The 27,712-nt window shown below is 45.7% G+C and overlaps 1 protein-coding gene across 1 annotated transcript; it reads right to left on the bottom strand.

Annotated features, from left to right (window-relative positions):
* Positions 1 to 305: 305 nt before the first annotated feature.
* SCNN1D (sodium channel epithelial 1 subunit delta) lies at positions 306 to 20,353 on the bottom strand. The gene is made up of 13 exons (XM_073316430.2): positions 20,233 to 20,353; positions 15,769 to 16,094; positions 13,003 to 13,258; positions 11,707 to 11,900; positions 8,041 to 8,144; positions 7,663 to 7,826; positions 6,362 to 6,460; positions 5,700 to 5,817; positions 4,818 to 4,896; positions 4,283 to 4,340; positions 3,281 to 3,336; positions 2,570 to 2,645; positions 306 to 1,511 (listed from the first exon to the last, which is right to left on the bottom strand). The coding sequence occupies exons 2-13, from the start codon at positions 16,083 to 16,085 to the stop codon at positions 1,098 to 1,100; spliced, it is 1,935 nt and encodes a 644-aa protein (XP_073172531.1). The 5' UTR covers positions 16,086 to 16,094; positions 20,233 to 20,353; the 3' UTR covers positions 306 to 1,097.
* Between the last annotated feature and the right edge of the window lie 7,359 nt (positions 20,354 to 27,712).

The raw sequence follows: 27,712 nt of genomic DNA, 5'->3' as shown, positions 1-27,712 counted from the left end.
GGTCCGAAGTGCCTGGATCAGGCCCTAACATTTCAGGGGAGGATACAGATGCATTTACAGAAGCGTCAGTGAAACCAGGAAAATTTACAAGGCGTTTTCAGTTTTACTTCAGAGGTAGGGGAAGATGAAACACTGATTGAAGGCACAAGGTGGTCACAGTCTGAATCCAGAGCATTTTATTTATTTAAAAAGTTACAAAACACATCAGTGCAAGACTCATTATTTCCTTGTTAATTCTCGTTTTTAGTAGAAATCAAGGCTAACAACTGGAGCTCAATGAAATATAGTCTTCCAAACATCAACGTTAAAAATAAGTCTCTATATTCCTTTGTATAGACACATAAATTACTGTCAAATATTAACATTAAGATTGTATAGATCTCTTGATAATATAAACATGCTGCAGCAAAAATGCAGTGTGTTTTAAAGTTCTAAGCAACTCAGACACCAGTTATGAGAAAAAATGTTATTCCCTCATTTGTCCCAACCCCTCTCAATAAAATTGAACTCCGCATGAAAGGATCTAGGTTCAGCACAATTGTGGCCCTACCAGGGATTCCCGTGTATCATGCTCACGGTGAAACAGCAGTATACTAAGAAGAGAAGCGCTGCTTTGGAAATGAGGTTAGGATTACAGCAGCCTCGTGTTATCCCATCCTTTGCTCTCCCAGACTGGTGTTAACTGATAGAGCATATACTTGTAAAATGCTGACTGGAGACGTTTTATTTATGGGTAGGTTAACTTTTAACTTGAGTACAGTTATGAAATGCTGATGGGCCTGTCTGAAGCCAGGAGATGTCCAGTCAGATCTGGTTTCCTCAGGAGAGTTCAATCTAGAAGTTATGATAGGCTTTTATGAGGACTGGGCAACTGCCAGGGACACTATAATATAGTCCAGAGAAAACCACTTCTGAATTCCATCAGGGCATTGCACAATTCCTGAGACCATTGTGCAGGTCAGATACCTAGATGCCACCAGAGAAGTAGCAGACAGAAATGCCGACTGCATGTGGTGTGTCTGTTAGCTCCTAAAGTTATGTCTGTGGAATACATCCCATAATCTTTACATATGTCTCTCTGTTCTGCACACACAGGATTAGCTGTTTAGGTCCATCTCTACACTATGATCCTTGATATGCCAGAATCCATTAAGCACAACATCTGGGTTCAGTTCTGGTGTCGGGGTCTTGTTACAAATCGAGTGGAAAGATAGGTTGCCATTCTTGGTTTTGGCTACGGCCCCAACATTGTGGCTAGTCTGGGTGGAATTCCAATCTGCAGCAAGGTCCTCATGTACGGCTCTATAATTCTCTAGGGTCAAACTTACGCTGGAGATGGCAAGGGGTTGGGCCATCTCCAGCGTCTTCTTTGCCTTGAACCGTCGATAGCAGAATATGAGAGACAAGACCGTTATATCCAAGAGCAACTCAAACATTTCAACCACGGACAACACTGAGGACCCAAACCACAGACTCCACTGACTTCCCATGTTGGACAAGAGAAGATTCACCTGTGAACGGGACATATAAGGATTGAATGGTTATATTGACAGGATACATGGTGCAGTTCATGAAATATGAACTTATTGCATTTCCCCAGCCGGTGAATTAGCTAGGGGTGGGACAACTCAGCACTTCATGTGTTCTCTAGCTCTAAATCTTGGCTCCTGAGAGTTTTCTTTAATTTGGGGGGAAGAGAGAGAAAGAGATTATTTGATTTTCCTTTAATTAGAAGTTTAGTTGCTTCGTGCAGTTCATGCCAAACACATAGGTACCAAATCAACAACCCCAGGGAATGATATCCAAAGGGCAAATACAGCACTGTCAGCAGAGATGCAGGCTTCCCGAGTTGCACTGTCATTTTTTTTTCTGGAGGGAGTCCCCGGATGTGGGGCTGGATGGAGAACACGAACCCATGTTACCTGGGATGAAGCACCAGCAGACGCTAAGAGGTTCCACTCTCTGCCAACCCAGGTCAGCTTCAGACCAGTGAGCTGGAGGTTGAAGACTCCGCTCCTGATTACTGATCACCTTGGTTCGCTGCAGCACTTCGCTTTTAATCCTAATGTTTTCCAAAACTTTTCCAAACGCAGTGGGAGTTGTGACACCCAACGCTCTGCACGGTTCTTTCCCCCAGACAATTAAACCTATTGCAATGCCTGTGCCTGCCCTCAATGCAAACCCTTCAGCCGGGATCCTGAAAGTCCATGCACAAGGCACAGCAGGGTGTGACAGATTTTTCCACCCCAGCCTGAGTGCATGGCAACATCTGCTCTGTGTCATACCAATTCCTTGGTAGCAAAAACCTTATTAAACAAGAGTTTCCCTATAAAGATTAATCTCAGGGTAGATGTTGGCAAGGGACAAAGTTAGTGTGGCACTGTGTATTGGATAATATCTTATTTATCTTATTTAACCCTATGCTTCAGGACATAATCTGATCCCATGTTAGGCTCAGGAAGGAAATTCTCCCCATCTGTTTGCATCTTCCCTCAGAAGCATCAGATGTTGGCCATTATGAGAGTCAGGAATGAAGACTAAAGCAATGAGCTGATCCAGTACAACTTACTGTGTACACCGGAGATTCATCCATAGACTGGTAGCTCAATTGCTGGTAGAAGATATTCACCTTGGCGATGTCTCTCCTTCAATACAGAATGGGGGACATCAGAGCTAGGTTCCCTACATGGCATTCCACTGAGTCTATGTTTTGCTTCCAAGTCTGATTTTTTTTTAAACAGAGAAACCTTACAAGTAGGCCTTTAAACTGGGCCAAAGGGTGTCTAGCAACAGATTTAAATGGCTAAACAAAAGGAGGATAAAAAGCCTGATTCAAACCCCAGTCAAATCAGTGGGAGTCTTTCCAATCAATTTTAGTGGGCTTTGGAGCATGTCCAGAAAGCCTGACAATGCAATGTTTTGTTGCTAAACCATTTGTCTGTGTAACTGAGATGTCAGAGTGAATCCCGCTATCACTGAGGTCGTCGTGCTAATGGTCTGGCTGGCAGGCTGCAGCCCACGGGTTCTGGGGACAAGGTCTGCTCTACATTGGCATAGTTGTTTCCTTTGTATGCTGTAAGTCTGTAGAACTGTCTGAAGGGAAGTGAAGGAAACTTCACCACCTGACGCATTTAACACAAGGAAAGGTAGTGAAGGGGGGAGAAGGAATGTCCTCATAGGTCTTTTTCCATCTTTGACTTCTACAATTCCATGAGGACAAATAGTTCAGGTACCTCTGGGTGAAAAAATCATGCTCCCATACCTTCTCTTGGTGACTAACCTGTTGTTGGTAGAATTATATCCCTTCTGCCGACTCAGAATCTGGTGGATCCAGTCCTGCAACACAGTATTGCTATATTACTGGCATGTTGCTGCTTGGAACAGGCACCGGGTAACCACCGTTGTCATTTTTATGCTTCAGGTTCAGTAATTTTCCATATTCCTTCTGCCTTGTTGGGGTAGCCACTGCGCTTCCCTCTTGGGGCATACTGAACATAAGGCAGATTTCACCTCTGATAACATGACTATTGTTAGATCCCAAAAGAGATCTAGCAGGACGTTTGAAGGCATGGGATTTAAATATAGTGATCACCATTAAAAACAAGCCAACAGCACAGGAGTATCACAGATCATTGCCCCCTCTAAGGACAGGGAAATAGTCACATGGGAGTATCTCAGATATGTGTGGACAGCGTTCTTAGAGAGCAACAATTCAACTAATTGAGTCTTTCGAAAACACATGTATATCAACTATTGTGTAATGCATTTGTACCTACATATGCCTCTATTTCACATACACTTATCACCAGGAGATATGTCTCTAATGGCCGGTTGACGTTAGATCATGAGAAATAGGAAGACGCCATCTATACACATCACAAAATCTGAGCATCCCACAAACAGTAATGAATTTACCACCACAATACCCCTGTGAGTTAGACTATCATTAACCCCATTTTATAGGGCCCTGAGGCACAGTGAGGTTTAGTGATGTGTCCAAGATCACACAAGGAGTCTGTAGCGGAACTGGAATTGAATCTAGACCTCTTGAGCCCCAGTAGAGTTCTCTAACTACAAGACAATCTACCCAAACACATTGGCCATTTTGGATTATTGCAATCCCAACTTTTTGTCTTGCCCTTCCACCAGAGCTCTCAATATCTCCCAGGTCCTGATGCAAGGATCTGCAGAACCCACTTATATCCTTGACTCTAACAACCTACATAGTAAATATGGCAAACATTTCCAAACACGGTGTATCCATATTCACTCTGTACTCTACCTCAGACTTTGTCGATGGCCATTTTGCGGTCCCTGCAGACATTTTGTACCACGACTCCCTGGGAAGGCACAGGGGAAATTACAGTCACTACGATATAAACGTGAAGGTGTACAAGCACAGTTAACTCTTTCGCCACATGCGGTTTTGGTGGCTTGCACTTGACATTCCCAGGACATGAGCAAGTGCTTGCTTATGTACACCATAATGCAGGGACTTGTGTTTCCCAGCAGTATCGGCAGCATCTCTCATGGCAGGCTTGCCAGGCCCCTGTCTCTTACTGCACTAAGGCTTGATCCTGCACAGTGCTGCGTGCTCTCAACTCCAGCTGATGCCAGTAAGTGCTGGGGGCCCTCACTTGACAGGAGATACAGGCCTGGACTTGGCTCAGATCATGAGTGACAGTCTCTGATTCTAGAGATAGCACAGAGTACACAGGACAAGCCACGGCTTCTACATGCCTCTAAGCTGAGCTAGCTACACCCTCATCAGAATCCTTCCCCCCCTTGCAAGTTTGGCCCCTGCAGCAGTGACTCACCAGCAGGGTTTGGGACACTTGGCGAAGCAGCTGAGATGGTGATCGGCCAGCCTGTCGTACAGCTGATAGAAGCAGTGGCCTGGAGGAGGAGATGGGAAGGAACAGACTCAGACAGCTCCTCCAGGAAATGTGCTGTCCCAACTCCAGGATGGTCTGGCACCCCACATTCTCTCGGCAAGGAGGGAGAGTGCGCTGCTCTGTCCTACCCCCATTTACGAACGGCTGCAGATGGCTCGGTTAATTTCCTGCCTGAGTGCCAGGGTCTCCCTCCACTGAGGGCTTAGACTTTAATTTGAAGATGACTGCACGAGTTACTTGGACAGACATCAACCAGAAAAAGGAGAAAGAGCCTGATTGTCCTTCTATGAATGGAAACTGTCATAGACAACCCTTATTACTTGGTAAAACAGCTTGGTTGAGGTTTGGCTTTGTACTTTTTTGTTTTGCGCTGCTAATCTCTGGGGAAGGTGATGCTTAATGGCATTAGGATACTTAAACAGCCTGCCATCCATGTACAGCTGGAGCTGCCGTTGGGCCCTACAGGGATTCGGCACAAGAATAGGTGGCAGGATAGAGTCCTTTAGTCTCTTTGGGAAGGAGACCACCCCCTCCCCCCCAGAACCTGTTGAAAGATAGACAAATGTCAGGTAAAGCCCCAGACTAGAACTAAACTCTTCCCCACCTCCATTTGTAATTTAATTTGTGACAAAAGGCTGGTGAATTATATCATTGGGCTGCCAATTACCAGCTGATTCTAGGCAGCATCAGTCCACATACGTGGTAGTCCAGCCATAATCTGAGAAGCCCTATATTTAAAATCCAGTTCTAGCAAGAGCTCTTCCTACCAGGCCAGGCCTGAGATTGCATGCCTTGCGCCCTTACCCCATGCAGGATGCTTGTTGTAGTTACAGTATTCAGCGCCAGGAGGCAGTGGGTAGTAATAGTATCCACAGCCGCATCTTTCAACCATTTTGTCCTGGAAGCAGGAATGCAAACAAGCCTGAAAAAACAGAACCCTGGATAAGTCTGAGGTCCTTTGGGTCCTAAACTTTGCCTGCTAACAGCGTGCGATTGCTGGAGAAGAGCTGCAGCTCTTCGCCTTGCACGAATACCCAGCGTATTACCATGGCCGGATGGGCCGAAAGGCTTTCAAATACATTCACCCCGTGGGTGTGCTCTTGAGACATGTGCAGGGCCCATAACAAATATTGCAGACTTCCAACGGATGGGGGTTTAACAAACATCATAACCACGCAGCCTATTTGAGGGCACAAGAATAGCCACAGTGGAACAGACCAGCAGTCCATCTAGCTCAGTATCCGGCCTCCAGTGCAGTGCTGCCAGGAGGTGACAACTCCAGTGTCCTGGGTACCACCTCCACCGCTCGATAAAAGAAGTTGTCATGTCCCACAGTGTGCAAGCTACTTCTGGAAATTGTCATGTCCCAAGGTGTGCAACCTACTGCACTGCCAGCCTCTCACTCATTGCTTTGTCAAGCAAGGTTTGAATGGTGCTACAAGTCCGACCATCAGCTCGGACAGTACCTGCAGTGTGTAGGAACTGTTGTACAGGAGTTTTACATCCACATCTTCTCCATCAACCGTGCATTTTCCATAATTCCCACCCAAGCGTTGCACCTCGTCCTGTGGACACAGAAAAGAGGCGTATACAATTATGGAGCGTTAATACGGAGCAGCAAATGCAGCTGCCACTTTGCACAGAATAGTGCGGAATAACTCCCGGTCCCTGCCCTGATGAGCTTCAAACCTAACATACACAAGACAGAAAGCAAAGCAAGCGTTCAGGTAAAGCAGGGCGTGGAGCAGGGGTAAGCAATTATTTGTCGTCAAGGTCCAAATTTCTTGGTCAAGGTCCAGACTCCAGAGAAAATACTACAAAACCGATACATAATAATAAAGAAGTCAATAAAAAGATTCCACTGTCCATTCAAAAGCATTTGGTGATCCGGATTTGGGCCGCAGTCCGCCTATTGACTACCCCGGGCGTGGAGGGATCGGTGATCAGTAGACCGGGGATTCCAGGGAGGAGTGAGTTTGAAGAAGGAGAGCAGAGGGGTGTTCCAAGTGCAGGTGTGAAGCTAAGGGCAGAAGACAAAGGGAGCAGCAAGGAGAAAGGACTGGGTGGAGCAGAGGGCATGAGAGGGGAGAAGGAGGAGTGCATAAGACCGGAGATGTAGGTGAGACACGACTGCCATTCAAGGTGAAGGTGGGGAGCGACCCTCTTACACGCTGAGGCCAGGTGGCGGGATTCCTTTTCTCTGCTGGGCCAGCGCACATCATGGGTTATCACACTTCTCAGCCTTGCCGTTTTGCCGTGGGTTACCAGCGGCTGCGGGCTCAGAGACAACTCATAGCTCGATCTCGGTCTGAGACGCAGCAGGGAAAGCAGAGGCAGCCCCAGCTTCACTGACAGGACATCACAGCCGAGGGGGGGATGAAAAGGGTTTCTTCTTCCCATCCCCTCTAGCACATTTTGTGTCAGTGATGTGCATTTCTAATATGGCTCTCGTTTATTATGTCATCAAGTGGGGGACCCTCCCATCCCACAGGCTGAACTGCCAAAGGGAAGCAAATGGCCGCATACCCTGATTCAGAAGGTTTGGCTACAAAACTGATACTTTGCCCTTCCCATAGTAACTTCCACCTGACACTCTCAAAACACCTAACAAACATGAATGGAAGAGTCAGGCCTAGAACCCAGGAGTCCTAGCACTCGGTCCTATGCTCCAACCGAAAGGCCGTCCTTCCCCTCGGGCCCACCCAGCACCAGCCGAAAAGGAAACCGCATGGAGGAGAAATGGTGACGCTGAACCCGGCCCGCCCACCTGTCTGATTCCAATGCTAGTTGCGATCCCCGGTCTGATGTCGAACCACTCGTGCTCGAGGAACGGCGTCTGATTGTGGTTGTGGATCATCACTTGCACGCCTGCCACTGTAGACAACAGCGGGAGGCGATCGTTCTGCTCCACTTTCAGGATCAGGGACAGTCCTGGAGAAACAAGGAAAGGAAAAACATCTCTTTAAACTGCAAATCAGTAGGGCAAGTCCTAGGAAGTGATGTCATCTCTTACATCCCCAGTGTGTCTGTCAGTGTTGGAAGGTAATGTACTATGGGGCGAGCATCGTTAGAGGTGTTTACAAACAGGATGTGTGTTGTGGTATTTGCTTTGTCTCCTTCTCCTGGCCCTGGCCAAATAACATACCATAGGAAATTCCAGGTTTTGTTGCTTTCCAGAAGACGTCTGTCCCCTTGCTGTTGAAAGTGTAGCAGCTTCCATAGACCTGGTGGTGAAAGTGAATGTAGTCGCTGGAACAAAAGAGTTCAAATATGATTAGTTATGGATGAACCTCCCCGCCACGTTAGTATTGTAATGTGGCAGCGGGATCCCATTGTGCCAGAGATTGCACAAACATAGTATGAAAAGAAAGGCCCTGCCCCAAAGAGTTTACAATCTAAGAAGAGCTACAGTCTCCTAACACACTCTTCCTCTGATACTTTCATACAACAAAAAAACAAAACAATAAACTAATTAGCGGCTAGCCAACAGATAGCTACCAAGTAACAGGCACACGTCAATCCCCATCTTATGCTTAACTAGCTCAGTGTTGTTTACACTAATAACAACTAATCAAATATATTTGTACTTATATAATGCTTGCCATCTGAGGATCTTCACAAACCTGGGAAAGCATTATCTCCATTATACAGACAGGAAAACCAAGGCATGGAGTGATTAACGGAATAGCAAGTGAGCGTTAAAGGCGGGAGTAGAACCAGGAGTTCTGACTGCCTTTTTCCTGCTGTAACCACTGTCTCCAATGTCCAGAGTGCAGGTTAGGCATTTTTAGCTCAAATTTAAAGCAAGGATTTGGCTTCTCCAACCTCCCTCCTTCATTTCTCTTGTGCTGTAATAGTGCATCAGGTGATGGGACCCCACACAATGCCTTGAACACCAGTGCCAGTCAGACTCAGATCTCACACCCTGTAACTTTACAAGACATATTTTTCATATACACAAAGAAGTTGGAGGTGGACTGCCTCTGTTAATTTCATCTCTCTCATTGCCTGGGACCTAATTCAGGTCAATGTATTAACTCCAAGACTGAATTTAGCCCTTGAGACCTCCAGTGATTTATTGGGTACACAAGACTTTCTCTGACAGCACGTAGGCAAACATTTCCTTGCTGGGTTTTCTTGTAGGAGCATTTAATATGTTTTATTGTTAGGACACAACTGGACCCAAGCATATGCTGGCATCTATAGCTTTGGCTATGCAAAGGGAACAGCCAGTTCAGCAGCACTTTAATTATAGAGACTGCAATGAGCTGCAAAGGGCATGGTGATAACCCTGCATAGCTCCTTCAGCGTCACAGAGTTTATGGCAGGAACGGACGATTAGCTCCTGCAGTCTGACCTCCTGTCTATCACAGGCCATTACATTTCACTCAGATAGCCCTGTACTGAGCCAAATGACTGTAGTCTCCTGAGGACTCAAATGTCTTGGTCTAAGTAAACTGTGTGCCACAGGCAAAGGACAAGAGCAACCAAGGTGCCCTAATTAACGCCCTAGCAGGGAATTGCTTCGGGGAAATACATCCAGATGATCCCAGCAGGCGAAGCACACCCCACGCTGCGGATGAAGGGTGGAAGGCCTTCTGCTGAGGCATCCCTTTGTCAACGGGGAGCTGGTGAGTGGGTTTCCAATAACCAATATCCTCCTCAATTTGGTCTCATTCAGTTACAGTAGGCTGCCCTGTATGTGTAACTACACAAGAGCGGGTTTGGTGGTGTGGCAGAAGTGTCAGCTTCTGAATCATAGAATCATAGACTATCAGGGTTGGAAGGGACCTCAGGAGGTCATCTAGTCCACGCCCCTGCTCAAAGCAGGACCCATCCCCAATTTTTGCCCCCGATTCCTAAATGGCCCCCTCTAACTCACAATCCTGGGTTTAGCAGGCCAATGCTCACACCATTGAGTTATCCCTCCCCCCCGAAGGGCAGGACTCTCCAGAGCAAAGCCAACGGAGCAACGATCGGCACACCTGATGTTGTGGCAATTATCCTCATACTCCCCTGGCCACTGGAGAAGTTTAGTTAGGTTAGATCATTCATAAGGAGCTGTCTGTTTGCAGTTCAGACGTCTGTCTCTCAGGGAGGCAGTGCGGGCTGCTGGTAACACCCCAGAACTGACATTCAGGAGACTGCGGTTCTTTTCATGACAGCCATCACCTTGCAAGGTGATCTTGGCCAAGTCAGTTCACCTCTCTGTGCTCACTTTCCCCCTCTGTAAAGCAGGGACAATAGTCCCTTCCCACCTTTGGAAAGCACTTTGAGAGCCTTGCAATGGATGGTACTATATGTAAAGCACAAAGTATTATTACTAGACAACAGCCAGTGCCACAGAGGCCTTTGTTCAAAGCTGTTCGTTGCCCTACAGAAATAAACCTGGATAAATACTTTACCCTAAGAGTTGGGGCTCGTTTGTTTCAGGTGCTTGTTTGCAGCTGACTGGTAGGGGATTTGTTTCCCTAGCTCCGACCAGAGAGTTGGTACTTTCCATGCTCTGGGATTTGCCACTCCAGTGGTCTGTTCAGCAACTGCAGTACAAATAACTATTCATCTGAGAACTGTCCTATTCCAAGGGGTGGGGGTGGGGACATATTGGTAAATCGGAGTCCCCCAGTATGCACACAAAGCAGGTCCCAATCAAAAAGATGAATTTCCAATATTTAATAACAGCAACAACATGTGCCATTTCTGCAGCTCTTGCTACAGGGTGGCAGACGAGAGGCCCTTGCACAGGGCTCTTCTGTTGAGGTATCCTATCCCTTAGCCATGCATGAAGGTACAGTGGAATTCCACTAGCTCCTGCTGGGTTGATCAAGGGGGTTAGGAGCCTTTGCCAGGGGCGGAAGAAACTCTGAACTATGACAGAGAAGGTTCTGCCAGGAAAACTCCAGGATGAGCCAAACTTGGGAGAAAACTCAAGCCAAGGTTGATATTTTGGTTGTTATGAATTATCAGTAAAGCCAACCCTGGACTATACCCGGAGGGTCAGATGCTCAGCTGGGGTGAACTGTCATAGCTCCGTTCAAGTCAAGCTGTATCAGTTTGCTCCATCTGAAGATCTGTCCCAAAGATCCGTGCATTATTAGAGCAAAGAGGCAACTCCCACTGCTTACCAGTGTCTATTAGCCATTCTCTCCCCTAGCCTCAAAAACCCCTCTGCGAGGCAGGTGTGTATTGGTATCCCCACTAATAAATGGAGGTACAGAGAAGTTAAGTGACTTGCCCAAAGATCACATAGCAAGGTGGTGGACAAGTTGGGAATAGAAGCCAGGAACTGGCTCCCAACCCTGTGCTCCAGCCACTAGACCAGTTAAACTATGAGACAGTCCACTGCTCTAACCAATAGACCAATTATCATCCTGAGAAAAGATTACACCTTTTATTTTAATTATGTGAAACATCTCTAGTCAAATCAGCCTCCATATCCTTCCTCCCTAGTGAGGTTCTTACTCATGATAGGAGCTGGCTGATCACACATGCATCAAAGCAGCTGATTCCTCTAGTTAATTCCAACAGGTATGCCAGGCAGAAGTGTCAGTAAGGCATTAAATCAACTTCAAAGAGAACAAGCAGCTACTGTTTCTCGTGGGGTTGGTGAGGGGAGAGGAGAGGAAACCGTCCTCTTTAGTTTGACCTCTAACAAGGGCTCTCACATTTAGTCCAACTGCCCATAATGAGAGGTGCTGAACTTCCTCCACTCAGCTTTCTCCTTGCAAGCTCTGGCATAATTCCAAGGTGGATGAGAACAGATCCCTTTGTCCTTTGCTAACCCACAATTACCCCCTTGGCAGGTATTTACCTCTTTCTGCAGGGCTCCCCGTCATACTGGCAAGAGTAGACCAAGTTTTGTATATGCTCTTCATGAGAAGAAATGTTGATTATAACGGGTAGCTGGGACATGATATTCATATAGTGAAACCTGTACCACTCTTGAATGGTGTCTACCCCAGATGAGTAGGCCTTGTAGAAACAATTCCCACCTGTAGCATTGCACTGGGGAGAAAAGAAAAGGAGAGAGGCAATCAAAGCCCACATACAGGAGCAGCCCAAGGGACTCCGGCTATAGAAGATACAAGATGGTGTCGTTAAGAGCAATGGAGGTGAGGTGCGAGGCGAATTTCTGTCCTGGCAGTAGGTGAGCTGTGGTGGCAGTCTAATGTTTGGGGAGTGAGAATACAGCTCAGTCACACAAGACCGTGTTAAACTTGTCCCCAGGAATCTTGCTGGAGTCACCCCTTTAACAGGAGAAGGAAGAGAAGCGTTGTTTTTCAATTACCTTGGCAGAAGAAAGGGTGAAGTTCGTGGAGGCACTCTTACAACCAGTGAATTTTGGGCCAAACTCTGAAGTGCTCTCCCTTCTTACTGAGTCCTTAGCCAGGGGAACACCCACTGTCGGTAATGAACGTCAGCCTAAGTAAGGACCTCAAGATATGGCATGGTGATAATAAAGAAGTCAAAATAAAGTTGTTTGGGCATCTCATGATTTGTCAGCTTCACTTCCTCCTTGGTTTTGAATTCCATGTCTACTCTATCCCCATGTTATAGATGAAGAAACTGAGGCACAGTGAGATTAACTGACTTTTCCAAGGTCACAGATCTATTCTATCTATGTGTTGAGTTGATCACATCCAACTGCCAGATCTAACTGTCCATCTACTGCATTTTTAACACACCCATTCTCTCTCCCCTTCCCTGTACACACACACATGTACAGTTGTTTGTTCTCTCATTTCTGGTATTGCTGGAAGGATCTTGCAAAAACACGGACTATGAAAGGCTGCAAAAAACGGTGGCATGTAGCCCAGTTGCTAGCTAATTCTACAAGCTCTATCTATTGACATTCCTTGAATGCTGGTTTTTGTTGAGGAACCTCTATTATCCCCTCTCTCTACAAGAGCCTCAGAAGCTAGGATAACATGTAAAGGATTATGGTAGGGCTGGGATCTCCCCAGATATCCTCAGACCCTTCATTAGGCTTTATGGTTTAAATGCATCTATGTTGTATTTAATCTTTTGCGCAGAACAGGTTCAGTTTAACTTGTTGCATGGGTTGGATGGATTACTTAACAAGCAGCAGTAGCTTGGTTACACTTACCAATTTAAAGCCCACTTTGAAATGTTTCTTCCTGGACCCAGTATCAGGTTCCTTCAGCATCACCAGTGAAATGTGGGGGTTCAGTTGGAAGCTGGAGCTGTTCAGATTGACAGACCCTCCCTTTCGCAAGTCCTTCATGCGGATACCCTTTGTATAATGGGAGGAAAAGCTTGAAGTTTTGTAGCCATACAAATTAGCTATTGCTTCCTCTGCCATTTGGTCCAACTGGGCCAGTTTCTCACTGACTAAGTCAAACCTATAGGAGACAGAAATAATAGGAGTGTATAATTATCTATTTGCACACATACGTGGTTTCAATCCTTGGCATCTCTGCTGGAAAAGCCAGTCATGATGGTGAGTAGAATACATCCAAAATGTTCAGACATTATGACAGATATGGCAATTTCCTGCAATATCTTTACAAATCCTTACTGTATTAAGTTTAATTATCTTAATGCAAAGTTTATGTATTATTCTGGGCTGGGATTGTATATAGCTTCCCTTGGGGAAGAGGTGATGTAAGACCTGGATGTTCCATATAGTCAAAGGACTATATGAAACAATGTGCCAGACAAGAATAGACTTTTGGGACAATCCATGTGAAGCAGATTTTCTGGGAAATATCCATGGGGAGGCGAATGCAAAATTCCCCACCTCCGGTTATGCAAAATCCAGCCATTTGAAAGTATACCCTGAAGAATAGGCCTTTGTCAGCTGATCACCTGTCACATGAGGACAAGATCAAAGGCCCAGGCTGTATAAACGAAAGACTGAGCTATTCATGGCTGTTCTGGTTCTGAATCTGAAACAGTTGTAAACTTGTAACCATGGGGAAAATCAAGCTGTGGATTTTGAAGGGCTAATACCTACCAGAGCCCAAGTCTGGAGTTGAGGTGACCTCTGGTAAGCTTATTTGCATGTGTTCTTTTATTGTTTTTAGTATGTTTTCTCTGTAATGCTTTCACCTTAAGAATAAAGGTGCTTAATTATAAAGAGCTGAATGGTGATTTGTAACAGCTGGCAATTACAGCTGTTCATAGACTTTAAAGAGAAAACAAAGCCCGGACACTGGCCTGTTTCAGCCGTGTGGCTTGCTGGGAATATCACAGCATAAGCCGGGAACTGTGCAGCCTGGAAAAACCCTGATCAGGAGGGAAAGAGTCGCAGGTCTCTGCACAAGAGAGGTGATGGCTGAGGATCTGTGAGCCTAGAGTGGGTGCTCTGTGTGGACCACAGAGCGGGAAATACAGATGGAACTATGACAGAGATGTTGCTATCAGTGGCTGAATTTCCAAATCTTAGCCCTCAGATTGAATGTTCTATTTGCAACGATCCTGCTCTTGGCTGCACAAACAGGCATTTCTGCAAGCAAGTTAGGTAAGTGCTGCAGGCAAATTAGGTAATTTCACATTACATAATTTGAATTTAATTGAATGAATATTTGGCCCTGAAAGTCTGGGCTCCAGTCTGGCACGTATGTGAACAGTCCCAGGGATGTCAATAGGACTATCCCTACAGAGGTTCCCACATACATAAGTGGCCTTGCAGGAGCAGGTTTTAGCTAGCAATTAGATATCACTTAGTGTCCAGCAGCAGTGATCTGTTGATTAGATACGAAGGATGTTACAGTACCTACATATTTCAGGGCAAAAATACTTCTACCGGTACAGAAAATCAATTAGTGAAGTCAAAGCAGCCCCAGGGACCCAGCTCCTCTACGCCTGAATCTGGACTTAAAGTAAATAAGTTTCTATGCACCACCCTTCATGACAAACTAAGGTCTGACTCCAAATCCACATCGAAAATAAAGTTGTTGCAACCAAATTCAATCCGGGATTCAATCCCCACCCACATCTGCACTGATAAAGTTTTCCCATCCTTGGATTAAACTTGGATTTATGCTGGAAATGCCCCACCTTAATTATCATGCACATTGTAAGGAGAGTGGTCAGTTTGGATGAGCTATTGCCAGCAGGAGAGTGAGTTTGTGTGTGTGGGGGGGGTGGGAGAAAACCTGGATTTGTGCTGGAAATCGCCCACCTTGATTATCATGCACATTGTAGGGAGAGTGGTCGCTTTGGATAAGCTATTACCAGCAGGACAGTGAGTTTCTGTGTGTGTGTTTTTTTGAAAAAAAGGGGGTGGAGGGGTGAGAAAACCTGTATTTGTGCTGGAAATGGCCCACCTTGATTTTCATACTCATTGTGAGGAGAGTGGTCACTTTGGATAAGCTATTACCAGCAGGAGAGTGAGTTTGTGTGTGTGGTTTTTGGAGGGGGGTGGGGGGGGGGTGAGAAAACCTGGATTTGTGCTGGAAATGGCCCACCTTGATTATCATACACATTTTAAAGAGAGTGGTCACTTTGGATGGGCTATTACCAGCAGGAGAGTGAGTTTGTGTGTGGGGGGACGGAGGGTGAGAAAACCTGGATTTGTGCTGGAAATGGCCCAACTTGATGATCACTTTAGATAAGCTATTACCAGCAGGAGAGTGGGGTGGGAGGAGGTATTGTTTCATGGTCTCTGTGTATATAATGTCTTCTGCAGTTTCCACAGTATGCATCCGATGAAGTGAGCTGTAGCTCACGAAAGCTCATGCTCAAATAAATTGGTTAGTCTCTAAGGTGCCACAAGTACTCCTTTTCTTTTTGCGAATACAGACTAACACGGCTGTTACTCTGAAACCTTTTCCCATCCTAACTCAATCAAGGTCCAACCCCAAATCTGTGACGAAACCATGGCAGCCCTCCCCAAATGCTGCTTTACCTGTACGGGTCCAGATTGCAGAGAGTAATGGCTGGAAACATCTTGGGCTCGGAGTGCACAGACATGGTCATGATGACGGGATAGGTCCAGTATTGGCTGAAGAGAAGAGCGAACTGCCAATAAAGCATTCCGAAGCTGGCAAGGAAGAGCAGGGTCCAGAATGCCGTCTTCATCCGGTTGCTGCTTGAGCACACGAGGCGGATAGTCCCGTGGATGGTAGTGTTCTTGCAGAAGAACTCAAACATGTCCTTGAAGGAGCTGTAGAACTCAATGAGGCCTTCGTCCCCCATCTCCTCATTCACCCACTCTTGCTCCATCCTTTAAGTCTGTTTTAATTCAAAAAGAAAACAAAAGGCTCTTGTCAGCCCATAAGAACCAACAGGTGCAGGCTAGCTCCCCCTCTCTCCATACCATGCAGAGAATGGGTTTCACCACTGCCACGTAGGTGAAAGGGCTTGGCGCTCACACAAGGAACACCCAAAGTTCTCTTTGTCCCCAGAACTTGGACACTGGGAACTACTTAGCTGAGAGGTCGAGTGTTCTGGGGAGTACCACGCAAATGAATAAAAACCCAGGTGGTCTCAGCTGGATACTGACATTCCCGCGAGGACATTGGGAACTGTTGCAAAGCTCTCGGGAGGGGAGTGTGCAAATACGTCTGGTGCTGCAGACAGAACCAAACGAGAACTTTCCCTCTTTCTCAGTAAAACTCAGGCCTCCGATATACACTAAGCAATGTTAACACTAAAGGGTGGGGACAATCCCCGTTGTCCCAATACATATTAGAGGATCAGGGATTAAACCTGACACGCCATGCACATCGATGGAGCGATATAAATAAATGAATAATAATTAATACAAGCATTGAGGCATTGGGTGGTTTAAGGTCACACATGACCTTGACCTTGCTCAATTCTCATAGTTTGTATTATTCTGGAAGTGGTGCTGAGCTGGTCCCCTGAAGAATTAGCAGTGGGAAGAGGCCTGCCCCAGCGAATGACTTTGGATGTGTTAGCAGAGGACTGGGTGGTATCTTCCCCGCCCCCCACACTGTTTCTTTTTTAAAAAACATTTTAAAGTGAATAGAATGCTGGTGAACGGTCCCGGAGAACAACACACTCCGTTTATACACAGGCCAGGGACAGCGTGGCTCCCCCCAGACCTGAAGACACCACTCCCAGTGGGAAGAGAGAAAGTTTGGTCTCCAGGTCTGATTCAGTCCTCGGTTTCGCTGCTGAGATTGCCAACGCAGGGCCCAGTCAGGGCTAGCTGCGGCAGTAGCTTCTGACCATTCATTGGAACTTATTCCATGCAAGCCACCAAATCACCACTAAATGGAAGCAACTTTTGATCCCTACTACCAAAGGCTGGATTTGAACTTGTGATTTGCAGCCCATTATCAATCCCCTAAGCCAGCCAATAGCCTATAACTCTTTTTCTGCCAAATATATTTTAAGCCCTCTCCCCCAAAAGAAACCCCGTGCCCTTTAGGATTGGCAATAGAAAAAATGGATACGGTAGGCTCTGTTTCAGCAGAACCCCGCAGTCTAGAGAAGGAAGGGAAGAAAAGCACCCGCACCTTGTACAACACCACAGAGGGAATTTCCCTCATGAAAATGCAATTGTGCAAACTGGAATTTGGCTGAAGCACGAAGGCTAACAACCCGCTCATAACAAAAATGCCCTGGAATCTTTAAGTGTCCATAGATGGACATCAGGCTTCATGCTCATGAATGCGTCACTGATATCTCTGCTTGTAGGTGTCCTTAGTGGACACACATCCTCAGCTCTAGGTTGCTCCCCGCTGTGCAGACATGGCATTGCAGGGGACTTTGCTCCGATCCCCTCTGGGCTTTTACAGCTCCGGTGACCACTCCTGACTTCCCCTTGGGGTAATCCGTGGCCTAACCCTCCAATCAAGTAAAAGTCTAACCCCTTTTGGGGTAGTATGACTAAGTCTGAATAAAGATTCACGCAGGTCTTCCAATTAAAAGCCTTTCCATCCCCTCAGGCTTAACTAAAGCTCCCTTATTGTAGCCTACCTGTTCAGCCCCAATCCAGGGCTTCTATCCCGCAGAGACCTGTCTCCTCTGCAGTCTACAGCTGAGATCCCTCCGTCTACTGATATAGCTTAGCTCCTCCTCCTCTGGCCAGGAGACAATTAGCTACTCACCCTCCAGGTGCTGAGCTTGATTGGTTGGGTGCTTTCCCTTGCCTTGGGGGTTAAGCCTCATCACACCCCTCCACCACTTTTCACACCAAGCTGGGGCACTGGCCTAATACCAACCTACTGGAATGAGTGCCAACTACTGAATGAACATCAGCATCACTTTCCGTAGGAGCCAGCGTCCCAACGTTACACCGTCCCCTCTCGGAGTCAGGATCTATTACGCTAGTAAGATAAGAGGTTGCTGGAGGTGATACTAAAAGTTTCACTTTATTTAACAGAGGTTATAAATACAAACATTACAGCAATTTTGACGTTGACACACCAAGCATACAAAAATGAGGGTGGTGTTTTTATTATTATTAAAAAAGAACGGCTGGAAGCACTTTCATGTTGATCAGTCCTTCCAAGCACTACCAAAGCACTACCAAATACACTTAGAAACACATCCTTAACTGGGGTGCCCGTTGCTCAGAAGTGAGGTGGTCTTAACTACATTGACCTTCACTCCAGAAGCCAGAAGGGGTTACTGCTGCCTCAAAGTACTTCCGTTGATTTCAGTAGGAATAGGAGCACACACACCCCAAGCAGGTCAGAGCGCACACACCTTCTGAACTGGCTTAGTTTTAGGGCAGCAAGAAAAAACAAAGAAAAATGGATCTAAGAGCCATGTCTGAACACTCTATTATTACCAGGTCTCTTTTTTTCCAACTTGGATTACTTTTCCTATCTCCACAAAGCCAGTAACATAAGCCAAGTTTGACATTTCTGGCTGTCGAGGTATACAAGCAAAACACTCAATTGGTACAGAAAGGGAAACCCGAATTTTGTCATGTTTCCAAAACTCAAAAATGACTGAAATGACTTTGCTCAAACTTCCTAAACAAATTCATCTCTGGACTTAGGGCAAGCAAAAGTCTGAACGTTTCAGTTTGGAAGGAATTAATTAAAGAAAGGTCTGAGCATCTGAAAAAAGGGGTGGGAGGGATTAGCACAAAAATTGCAATTTCACCTTTAACAACATTTGCTACTGACACATACCTCGTTCTGCGTGTACCGTATATTTGTTATCTCTGCAGATATACAAGCGTACCCAACTGCAGCACGGGCAGCTAAAGAATGCTAGTGGCTACAAAGCTTTATCTATTGACATTATTGCAGAAGGCTTAATCATTACATGTTGCTGTTTACACTCGAATGCTTTTCAAGACAAAAATACTGCACATGACAAGACTCTAAAAATAAATCAGTATTAGCCCTGTTGTTGTGCGTTGCTACTTGTTCTGGTAACACAACGAACTTTTGCACTTAATTTTATTGGTCCCCCTTCTCAGATTCAATCCTTTATTTCCCTGTATTTTTAAACATGATGTTTCTCCAGAATGTGGAAGAAACCCAAAGAGAAGCTGCATAGCACATTGCTAATAACATGGAATTATTTCAGTAAACACTAATTGTCGTCTAAGAAAGTCTTGCTTGTGATGGTTACTTTCAGTAAAGCAACAGTCTATTATTTGCTCAAGTGTCAGAAAATTCTCATGCATGTTATACAGTCAACTTGAGTTTAAAATACAACAGAGAAACACAGAACACACAGTAGAGACAAGAGATCATTCAAGTGCCCCTGTGTTAAACACACTCCTTTCACATACGAAGCTATGAATATGAAACACAGGTATGAAGCTTCAGAATAATGAATTTCAGGGTTGTCACTGACAAGTTATCAAAGATTCTTACTTTGCTTTCTGAGAAATGGCTGATGATTTCATATAATTAGTTTTTAAATAGCTCATGAAAAAACACAAATGCATGTAAAGCTATATAGGGATTATTCCATATATATATAGACACACACGCTCTTAGCTGCTATGGTGATGAATGTGGTATAAGAACCTACATAGAATAGAGTCTGTTGCCTGTTGTATTTTCTTAATATTCCCAGGCTGTCTTGCCTTGTTATTAACATTGCAGTTATAGTTAGACAGAGACCTAGCAGTGTGTTTAACAAGGATGATGCAGAGCTGTCAATCTTTGCAATAGCAATCATCAAAAGTGACAAGTTGGGAAGAAGATGCCAGTTCCCAGAAGAAGTAACGTTCCTTGTAAATTAAAAAAAAATTGTACCTTGATAAGTACCCATGTATTGTCCTGACTGCCAAAATATATTAATTCAATGTTCAAACATATACCTTGAAAACATATAGTCATATATATAGATAGAGCATGGTAATATATATAGCTGTAAGTATTTCAATTATTATATGATATATTTACACATTTAAAAAACTAAGACTCACTGGCAAAGACTTCATTTCTGTATCTTGGTCATAGCTATGTCTTTGTAGAGTAGTTTTTGCAGTAGACATTAAACTGCCTTCAGCTTTGTCCTGAGCAGAAGGCAAAGCTTTCAGTTTTTCCTTTATAACTGGACATAAACTGGGAGCTGTCTGGCCTATGTAGATAAAGGTGATGACATCAAAAGGGGCTGGGACTTCTTAGGATGCAGGGACGTTGGAAATTATTCAACTCATTTTTCAAGGAATAGGGAGTGAACGAACTGGAAGAACAAGTCAACCCCCAAGGTTATACTGGGCTTAAATAAAACTATACGTGTTTCTTAGGGTTACACTCATTTTTTTCAAACACATGTTTTTATAAATAGTCATTTATGTATTTGTAATAGGAGCCTAGAAAATCCCTTCCTACTCCCCACAAAGCTGAACAAAACTCTAAACAATCAATAATGTCCCACCCCCGGCATGTCCTTTTCGCCTCTCCGTTATTCTCTGTGGCTTGCTTTATCACTGATTATTAAATCCATTATGGCCTTTGTGGGCCAGACCCATGGCTGTGCTTGAGGAGTTTCACATGCGATAGCAATTTGGAAGGTTGAAATTGTGCTCTGCGGATTTTTCCTCCAAGACCCTGCGTTGATTTTGTAGACTTGCTAATTAGGGTACTGAGAGGCTGGGTGGGGGAGGGGAGGCATTTATTTACTTAAAGGCTAGTGAATCGTTCCTCATCAGTGCGAGGAAAAACCCTCTCTTGGCAAGAATTCTACTAACTTTAGGAACAGATCTTTAGGGGAGTGGGGGCATGGTAGCTGAGCTTGTGAGCCTGCTAACTTTGGATTGCCTCCTTCAACCAATTAGAGCACCTGCTTTTGTGACCCTCCCCATTTAGCTCCCTTTCCAAGATCAAGAGCCTTTTATAGGATGAATAATACAGCAACAGATTCGACAATCCTGATTATGCATTCACGCCTTGGCCACTCACAGAGGTGTTTCAGACCTTGAGGCTAGATGGAGCTTCGCTTTGCAAAGCATTGCCACAGAAGCCTATTAAAGCACAGAGTCCTGCATATGAAAAGGTCCGGTTCTCTGGATGCGAGGAATACACTGATCCATTTGAGGAGCCGCAGGTTTGGCCAGCAGAGCATCACCCCATACAGTCGCTCGCAGCACTACGGGAATGCAGCCATTCTGCCGTGGACCAAAAGGCGATCGACAGTTAAATTCCCATGAAATAAAATCTAATTCCATCCTATTTGTGCATTTGTTTTTGTACGGATGTTCCTGAGTGCTGGGGCCTTGGTAGCAGTGTTATAGAAAATATAAATGGAAGCTTTTGTTCAGGAACGAAGATCTAGAATTTACATGGCTCCCTGGGCCAGATCCCCTGGCATCAACCAGCACAATTCCACTCAAGTCAGTGGTATTATGGCGATTTAAACCATCTGATGACCTGGCCCTCTCTCTCTCTTTCCATGATACGTGCATTGTGCAATAGAAAAGGACAACAATAAATCCTGGACGATGCAAATATTGCACAAGGAGTATGTATGATACACACGCTGGGTTGCTTCACTCTGGCTGCAGGCCTTGCCATTGTGAGGCTCCGGCTCTGGCAAGACATCAGAACGAAAACTTCTGAACTGGCTAAGAACATTTCCTGTAGGAAGCAAATGAGTGGAACTGGATACACAAGCGATGCTGCCCCTTGAGCAAGATGTCATCATGCAAGAGGGTGATGTCTCTCCATTTGCGCCCAGCTCACATGGCACGCCACATCTCGGGAAAATCCAAACCACTTGGACGGTTCAAACAAGTCACAGCCTGTTCGAACGCTGGAGACAAATTATGCGTGCAGCCCACATGACCGTGCCATCAAGGAGGGCTCGTTAGAGCTGCTGGTAGCGCTTCAGTCCTCCAAGAGGGACTGGACTGGAAAAGGTCTCATCTTCCCTGAATACTAGCTATTGTACTGGGAAAAGTATGTTGTACATTCCAAACAGATGCAGCAAGAGCCGCTGCCCACTGCTCACAGAGGCACTCCCATTTATGTTTCCTCGACACTATTCTTTAGGCTCCCCAGGGTGCTCCATTGGCCAGAATTTAGCCCCCAGTTTGGCTGGATGCAAACAGATCCCACATTTAACTGACCAGGACAATGCACACTAGCAAAACAAAGGGAAACTCTGATATTTGGCCTCTAAAATATTCAAGCCTTTGCATCACTACCCAATATTGAAGGGATCTGTCCATACCCCACCTCTGCCCTTTGCTGATCACTAGCCTTGAGCATTGCATGGGCTCAGCACTGGCTTGCTTATTAACATCATTCATCCTTATGGAAGTGAGCTGAAGCATAATGATTTGGTAAAATTACACCATAAGAACACAGAGCTGGATACAGATCTGTGTTAATATTGGTGCAGACTCAGATCTGGAACTGACACCATAGTCCAGTGCTAAGATCACTGCCTGACTACAGAGACTAAAACTGTAAGCTGAGGGTCCCTAAGCTCCTTGCAGGTGGCCATGTAGGTTAAAGTGAATGACAGAATCATTGGACTGGAAGGAACCTTGAGAGGTCATGTAGTCCAGTCCCCTGCACTCATGGCAGATAAGTATTATCTAGACCATTCCTGACAGGTGTTTGTCTAACCTGCTCTTAAGAACCTCCAATGATGGAGATTCCACAAGCTCCATAGGCGATTTATTCCAGTGCTTAACCACCCTGACAGTTAGGAAGTTTTTCCTAATGTCCAAACTAAACTGCCCTTGCTGCAATTTAAGCCCATTGCTTCTTGTCCTATCCTCAAAGGTTAAAGAGAAGAATTTTTCTTCCTCCTCCTTGTAACAGCCTTTTATGTATTTGAAAACTGTTATCATGTCCGCCCTCAGTCTTCTCTTCTCGAGACTAAACAAACCCAATTTTTTCTATCTTTCCCTCACAGGTCATGTTTTCTAAACCTTTAATCATTTTTGTTGCTCTTCTCTGGACTTTCTCCAATTTGTCCACATCTTTCCTGAACTGTGGCTCCCAGAACTGGACATAATACTCCAGTTGAGATCTAATCAGTGCAGAGTAGAGCGGAAGAATTACTTCTCATGTCTTGCTTGCTACACTCCTGCTAATACGTCCCAGAATGATGTTCACTTTTTTCGCAACAGTGTTACACTGTTGATGCATATTTAGCTTGTGCTCCACTCTGACCCCCAGATCCCTTTCCTACCTCGGCAGTCATTTCCAATTTCGTATGCGTGCAACTGATTGTTCCTTCCTAAGTGGAGTACTTTGCATTGTCCCCATTGAATTACATCCTCTTTACTTCAGACCATTTTTCCAGTTTGTCCAGATCATTTTGAATTTTAATTGTATTCTCCAAAGCACTTGCAAAGCACCTGCTTGGTATCGTCCGCAATCAATGCTCCTTCCAAGGGGCTCAGGCACATAGGGAAAGCAGCCCTCAAATGATCATTTTTCATTCTCTAACTTTCCTTTCTAGATGGTGCATGTCAGATGGAAATTGGCTACATCCTTGTGATGAGGTGTCTACTCCCACACAGGACTGGAAAGGGTGAAAGTGGCCAGGTAGGCCTATTAACTCCACAAGCTGCACCTGGAAAGGAGAGTCGGGGAGCAGGGAATTGATTGCAAGCAGGTTCAGCTATGCAGGAACAGGTAGGGCCTATAAAGCCAGGAAGCTGGGAACAGACAGGGGCTGGTGGGAAAAGGGCAGTCACGCCCTGGGAAGAAGGAGGAGGAGGGTTTGGGCTGGTACTAGGGAGGGGAATCAGGAGGGGTAGGAAACAGTTGAGGGAAGGAGTAGTGAGGCCTGGGAGAGAAAAGCCCAGAATTTCGGGAGTAGTCGGCGGAACCCGGAGTAGTGGCCGGGCCTGGATTCCCCTAGCAGCCAGAGAGGGTACGGAAGAGACTGGCTTGGCAGTGAACAGGAAGACTGCTTGGGAGTGACAGAGAATTGAAGGACTGTACCCCGGAAGGGGGGACCTGGCCAGAGGGCTAAGTCATGAAGAGGCTGCTGCGGTTCCTCGACTGAGAGAGAGGCTGAGAAAGAGACAGAGTGATCGCGTGCAACCATGAGAAGGGGCATCGATCTGATGAGCTAATCCCCAGAGCAGCCCGACTAGCAGTGAGTGGAGCCCCCCTCCCACCGTCACAGCCCTCCGAAGAGGAAATTACTCTCATATTCAGCCATATTAGCTCCAACTCAGCTAAACAATACCAGACAATAGTCAGCAGATTGAATATTTTGCTTGCCTAGCCCTAATAACCGTTTGCTCTCAGCAGCAGCCTGGAGCTGAGAGAACCCAGCATAGAACTGTGTATCTGTGATGTCATTTGGCCCATCCCTCTGGCCAAGACTGGGGGGTTCTCTACAGCTCATTTACTAATGTTTCATTCAGTCTGGTTTTAAAATATCCAGAACAAGAGATACCACAAAGAACAGAGAAAATAAAGTTGATGTAGGTCTGACAGAGCCGATTAGATTGGTTTTCTCCCCCCACCTAAATCAATCCCTCTTGCCCACAAAGCATTTTGGACTTAATCTTGCAGCTCGGTGGGGAATTTTGCTGTTGACTTCAGTATAGGTTAGGCCCCTTTAGTAACCTTTTTTCTGCTCTCCCTTCAGTTCCAAGATCTTTCTTGCATTGAGGAGCCCAGACTGAACTTGCAGCTTCCAAGATGACATTCATTGGCTTTTTTGGTGCCATGTCACATTGAAAACACCTATCAAGGTCTTACACATTCTCCCTCCTGCTTGTGGGCCCCTGAAATAATCCTTGATTTTACCATGACTTGCTTTACTTACATCACTCGATTCCATGCGGTGGACAGTACTGAGTGGTTATTCCTCAGAATGCTCCGAGCTACTCTCCACCCTTCTCCCCACATCTTTGCTCCTAGCTTGTGGAAGGCAGCATACCAACACTATTGTCTTGAGCCAGGTTTCCTCACAGTGAAATCAGCACGAATTGCCTCTTCTGTTTTTGCAGAGACTCCATTTACAGTGCTGGCTTCTTGGTCACTGGTTGTGCCGGTGTGTTCCTCCTCAGCAGAAGACCTTCCCTGGGCAGCTAGGATGAAAGCCTCCATGGATATTTCCTCTCTACTCTTGCTGGTTGGCTATCCCATGCTTGGACTCTGTCTGTCACCCGCTAAGCTTTGCTCGATGTGTTGTCTCCCAGTGAAAACCCTACCATTGGAAACCCTCCGCCTTCTTTTCCCAGAGAGGAAACAGATTTGCACTTCATACGCCTGCTCCTGCATTGGAGAGAGGAACCTTATTCACACTTACATCTTACTGAAGTGCTCACCGCATGCTCAGTGCTGGGTGTGAGGCAAAATAAAGACAGTCCCTGCCCTGATGAGCTTTCAGACATTGCCCAACTTCCACAGGGCTGCCTTTGATCCTTCCCCAGCCATTCCCTCTCCTGGCTGGTGTTTTTTCATGTGCCTTCCTCCCATGCTGGAATCTCTCAGGGTTCCAGCCTGTCTGCTTCCCAGAATTTCCTCTGGGAACTCCGGTGCTTGCTGCTCCTTCGCTGGTTTGGCGCTCTGAGAACACAAGTTGTTTGAACCTGCCTTGCCTCCACCTCCTTATGATCAACAGATCACAATCCCTCCCCTTCACTCAGCCCCCACACAGAAGTTTCCAGTGGAGAAATGCAGCCATAGACAAGCAAAACCTTAATAAACCCCAGCTCACCTGACAGTCATCTGCAGACACTCACCTGTCTGAATAAGATCTCAGCAGTTGCGCCTCTCATTCCTCCTGAGCAACAGCTGTTATTTCCCCTCTTCCTGCTCTCTGCGCTTTGTGTTCCTTTCTCACAGGCCTTTATACCTGCCTCACCTCCACCCAGTCATTACCAGTATTGGGTCATCACCCCAATCAGATATCCTCTCCAGCCATGCTCAAGTACAGTATCTGCAATGGTTACTGTAATCTTTTGGGAATGCTGATGTTACCAGGTCTGGCAGAGCGAGAAGAATGCTGATCAGTGCTCCCAGCCCGCAAGACCCAGCCAGCAGCCTTTCAGTCACTGACTCTGTCTCCCTCCTACTGATCAAATTATCCCAGCAGCTACCTTCTCCCAGCCTCCAGGGGAAGGAATCGAGATGTTCTATGGCTCCCTCTGCTGGGGACAGGAGTGAAAGACCCTCCTCATGGCTGCCCCGCCTCTGCATTGTCCAAGCTGTGGGAGCAAATGTCAGACACATATAGGAGAGGAACAGAACCTGAGTGCCACAAGCAAAAAGGAATCACTGGAATTATTCAAGCATGTGATACCAGCAACCTCCGGCTCATTCCTTAGGAACCATTGGTGGCAAAATTTGCAGATGGTACAAAACTACTCAAGATAATTAAGTCCCAAGCAGACTGCAAAGAGCTACAAAAGGATCTCACAAACCTGGGTGACTGGGCAACAAAACGGCAGATGAAATTCAGTGTTGATAAATGCAAAGTAATATACATTAGAAAACATAATCCCAACTATACATATAAAATGTATATGACGGGGTCTAAATTAGCTGTTACCACTCAAGGTAGATCTTGGAGTCATTATGGATAGTTCTCTGAAAACATCCACTCAGTGTGCAGCGGCAGTCAAAAAAGTGAACACAATGTTGGGAATCATTAAGAAAGGGATAGATAATAAGATAGAAAATATCATATTGCCTCTATATAAATCCATGGTACGCCCACATCTTGAATACTGTGTGCAGATGTGGTCGCTCCATCTCAAAAAAAGATATATTGGAAGGTTCAGAAAAGGGGCAACAAAAATTATTAGAGGTATGGAACAGCTGCCATATGAGGAGAGATTTATAAGACTGGGACTTTTCAGCTTGGAAAAGAGACGACTCGGGGGGATATTTTAGAGGTCTATCAAATCATGACTGGTGTGGAGAAAGCAAATAAGGAAGTGTTATTTACTCCTTCTCATAACACATGAACTAGGGGTCACCAAATGAAATTAATAGGCAGCAGGTTTAAAACAAGCAAAAGGAAGTATTTTTCACACAATGCACAGTCAACCTGTGGAACTCCTTGCCAGAGGATGTTGTGAAGGCCAAAACTATAAGAGGGTTCAAAAAAGAACTAGATAAATTCTTGAGGGAGAGGTCCATCAATGACTATTAGCCAGGATGGACAGGGATGGTGTCCTTAGTCTCTGTTTGCCAGAAGCTGGGAATGGGCGGATCACTTAATGATTACCTGTTCTGTTCATTCTGTTCATTCCCTCTGGGGCACCTGGTGGCATTGGCCACTGTCTGAAGACAGGATACGAGGCTAGATGGACCTTTGTTCTGACCCATTATGGCCGTTCTTATGTTCTTACAGCAGATGCCAACAAGAGGAAGAGATTCTACAGTGCAGCTACCATGGAGGAGGGGAATGAGGAAACTATGTACTAAGGGTGTAAGGGAAAAACACAGTAATTAACAAAGCACTAAAGGGACTAA

This window comes from Lepidochelys kempii, chromosome 18, assembly GCF_965140285.1.
Source record: "Lepidochelys kempii isolate rLepKem1 chromosome 18, rLepKem1.hap1, whole genome shotgun sequence".
In the NCBI taxonomy this organism is placed as follows: Eukaryota; Metazoa; Chordata; order Testudines; family Cheloniidae; genus Lepidochelys; species Lepidochelys kempii.
This window is presented reverse-complemented; position numbering and strand designations above follow the sequence as displayed.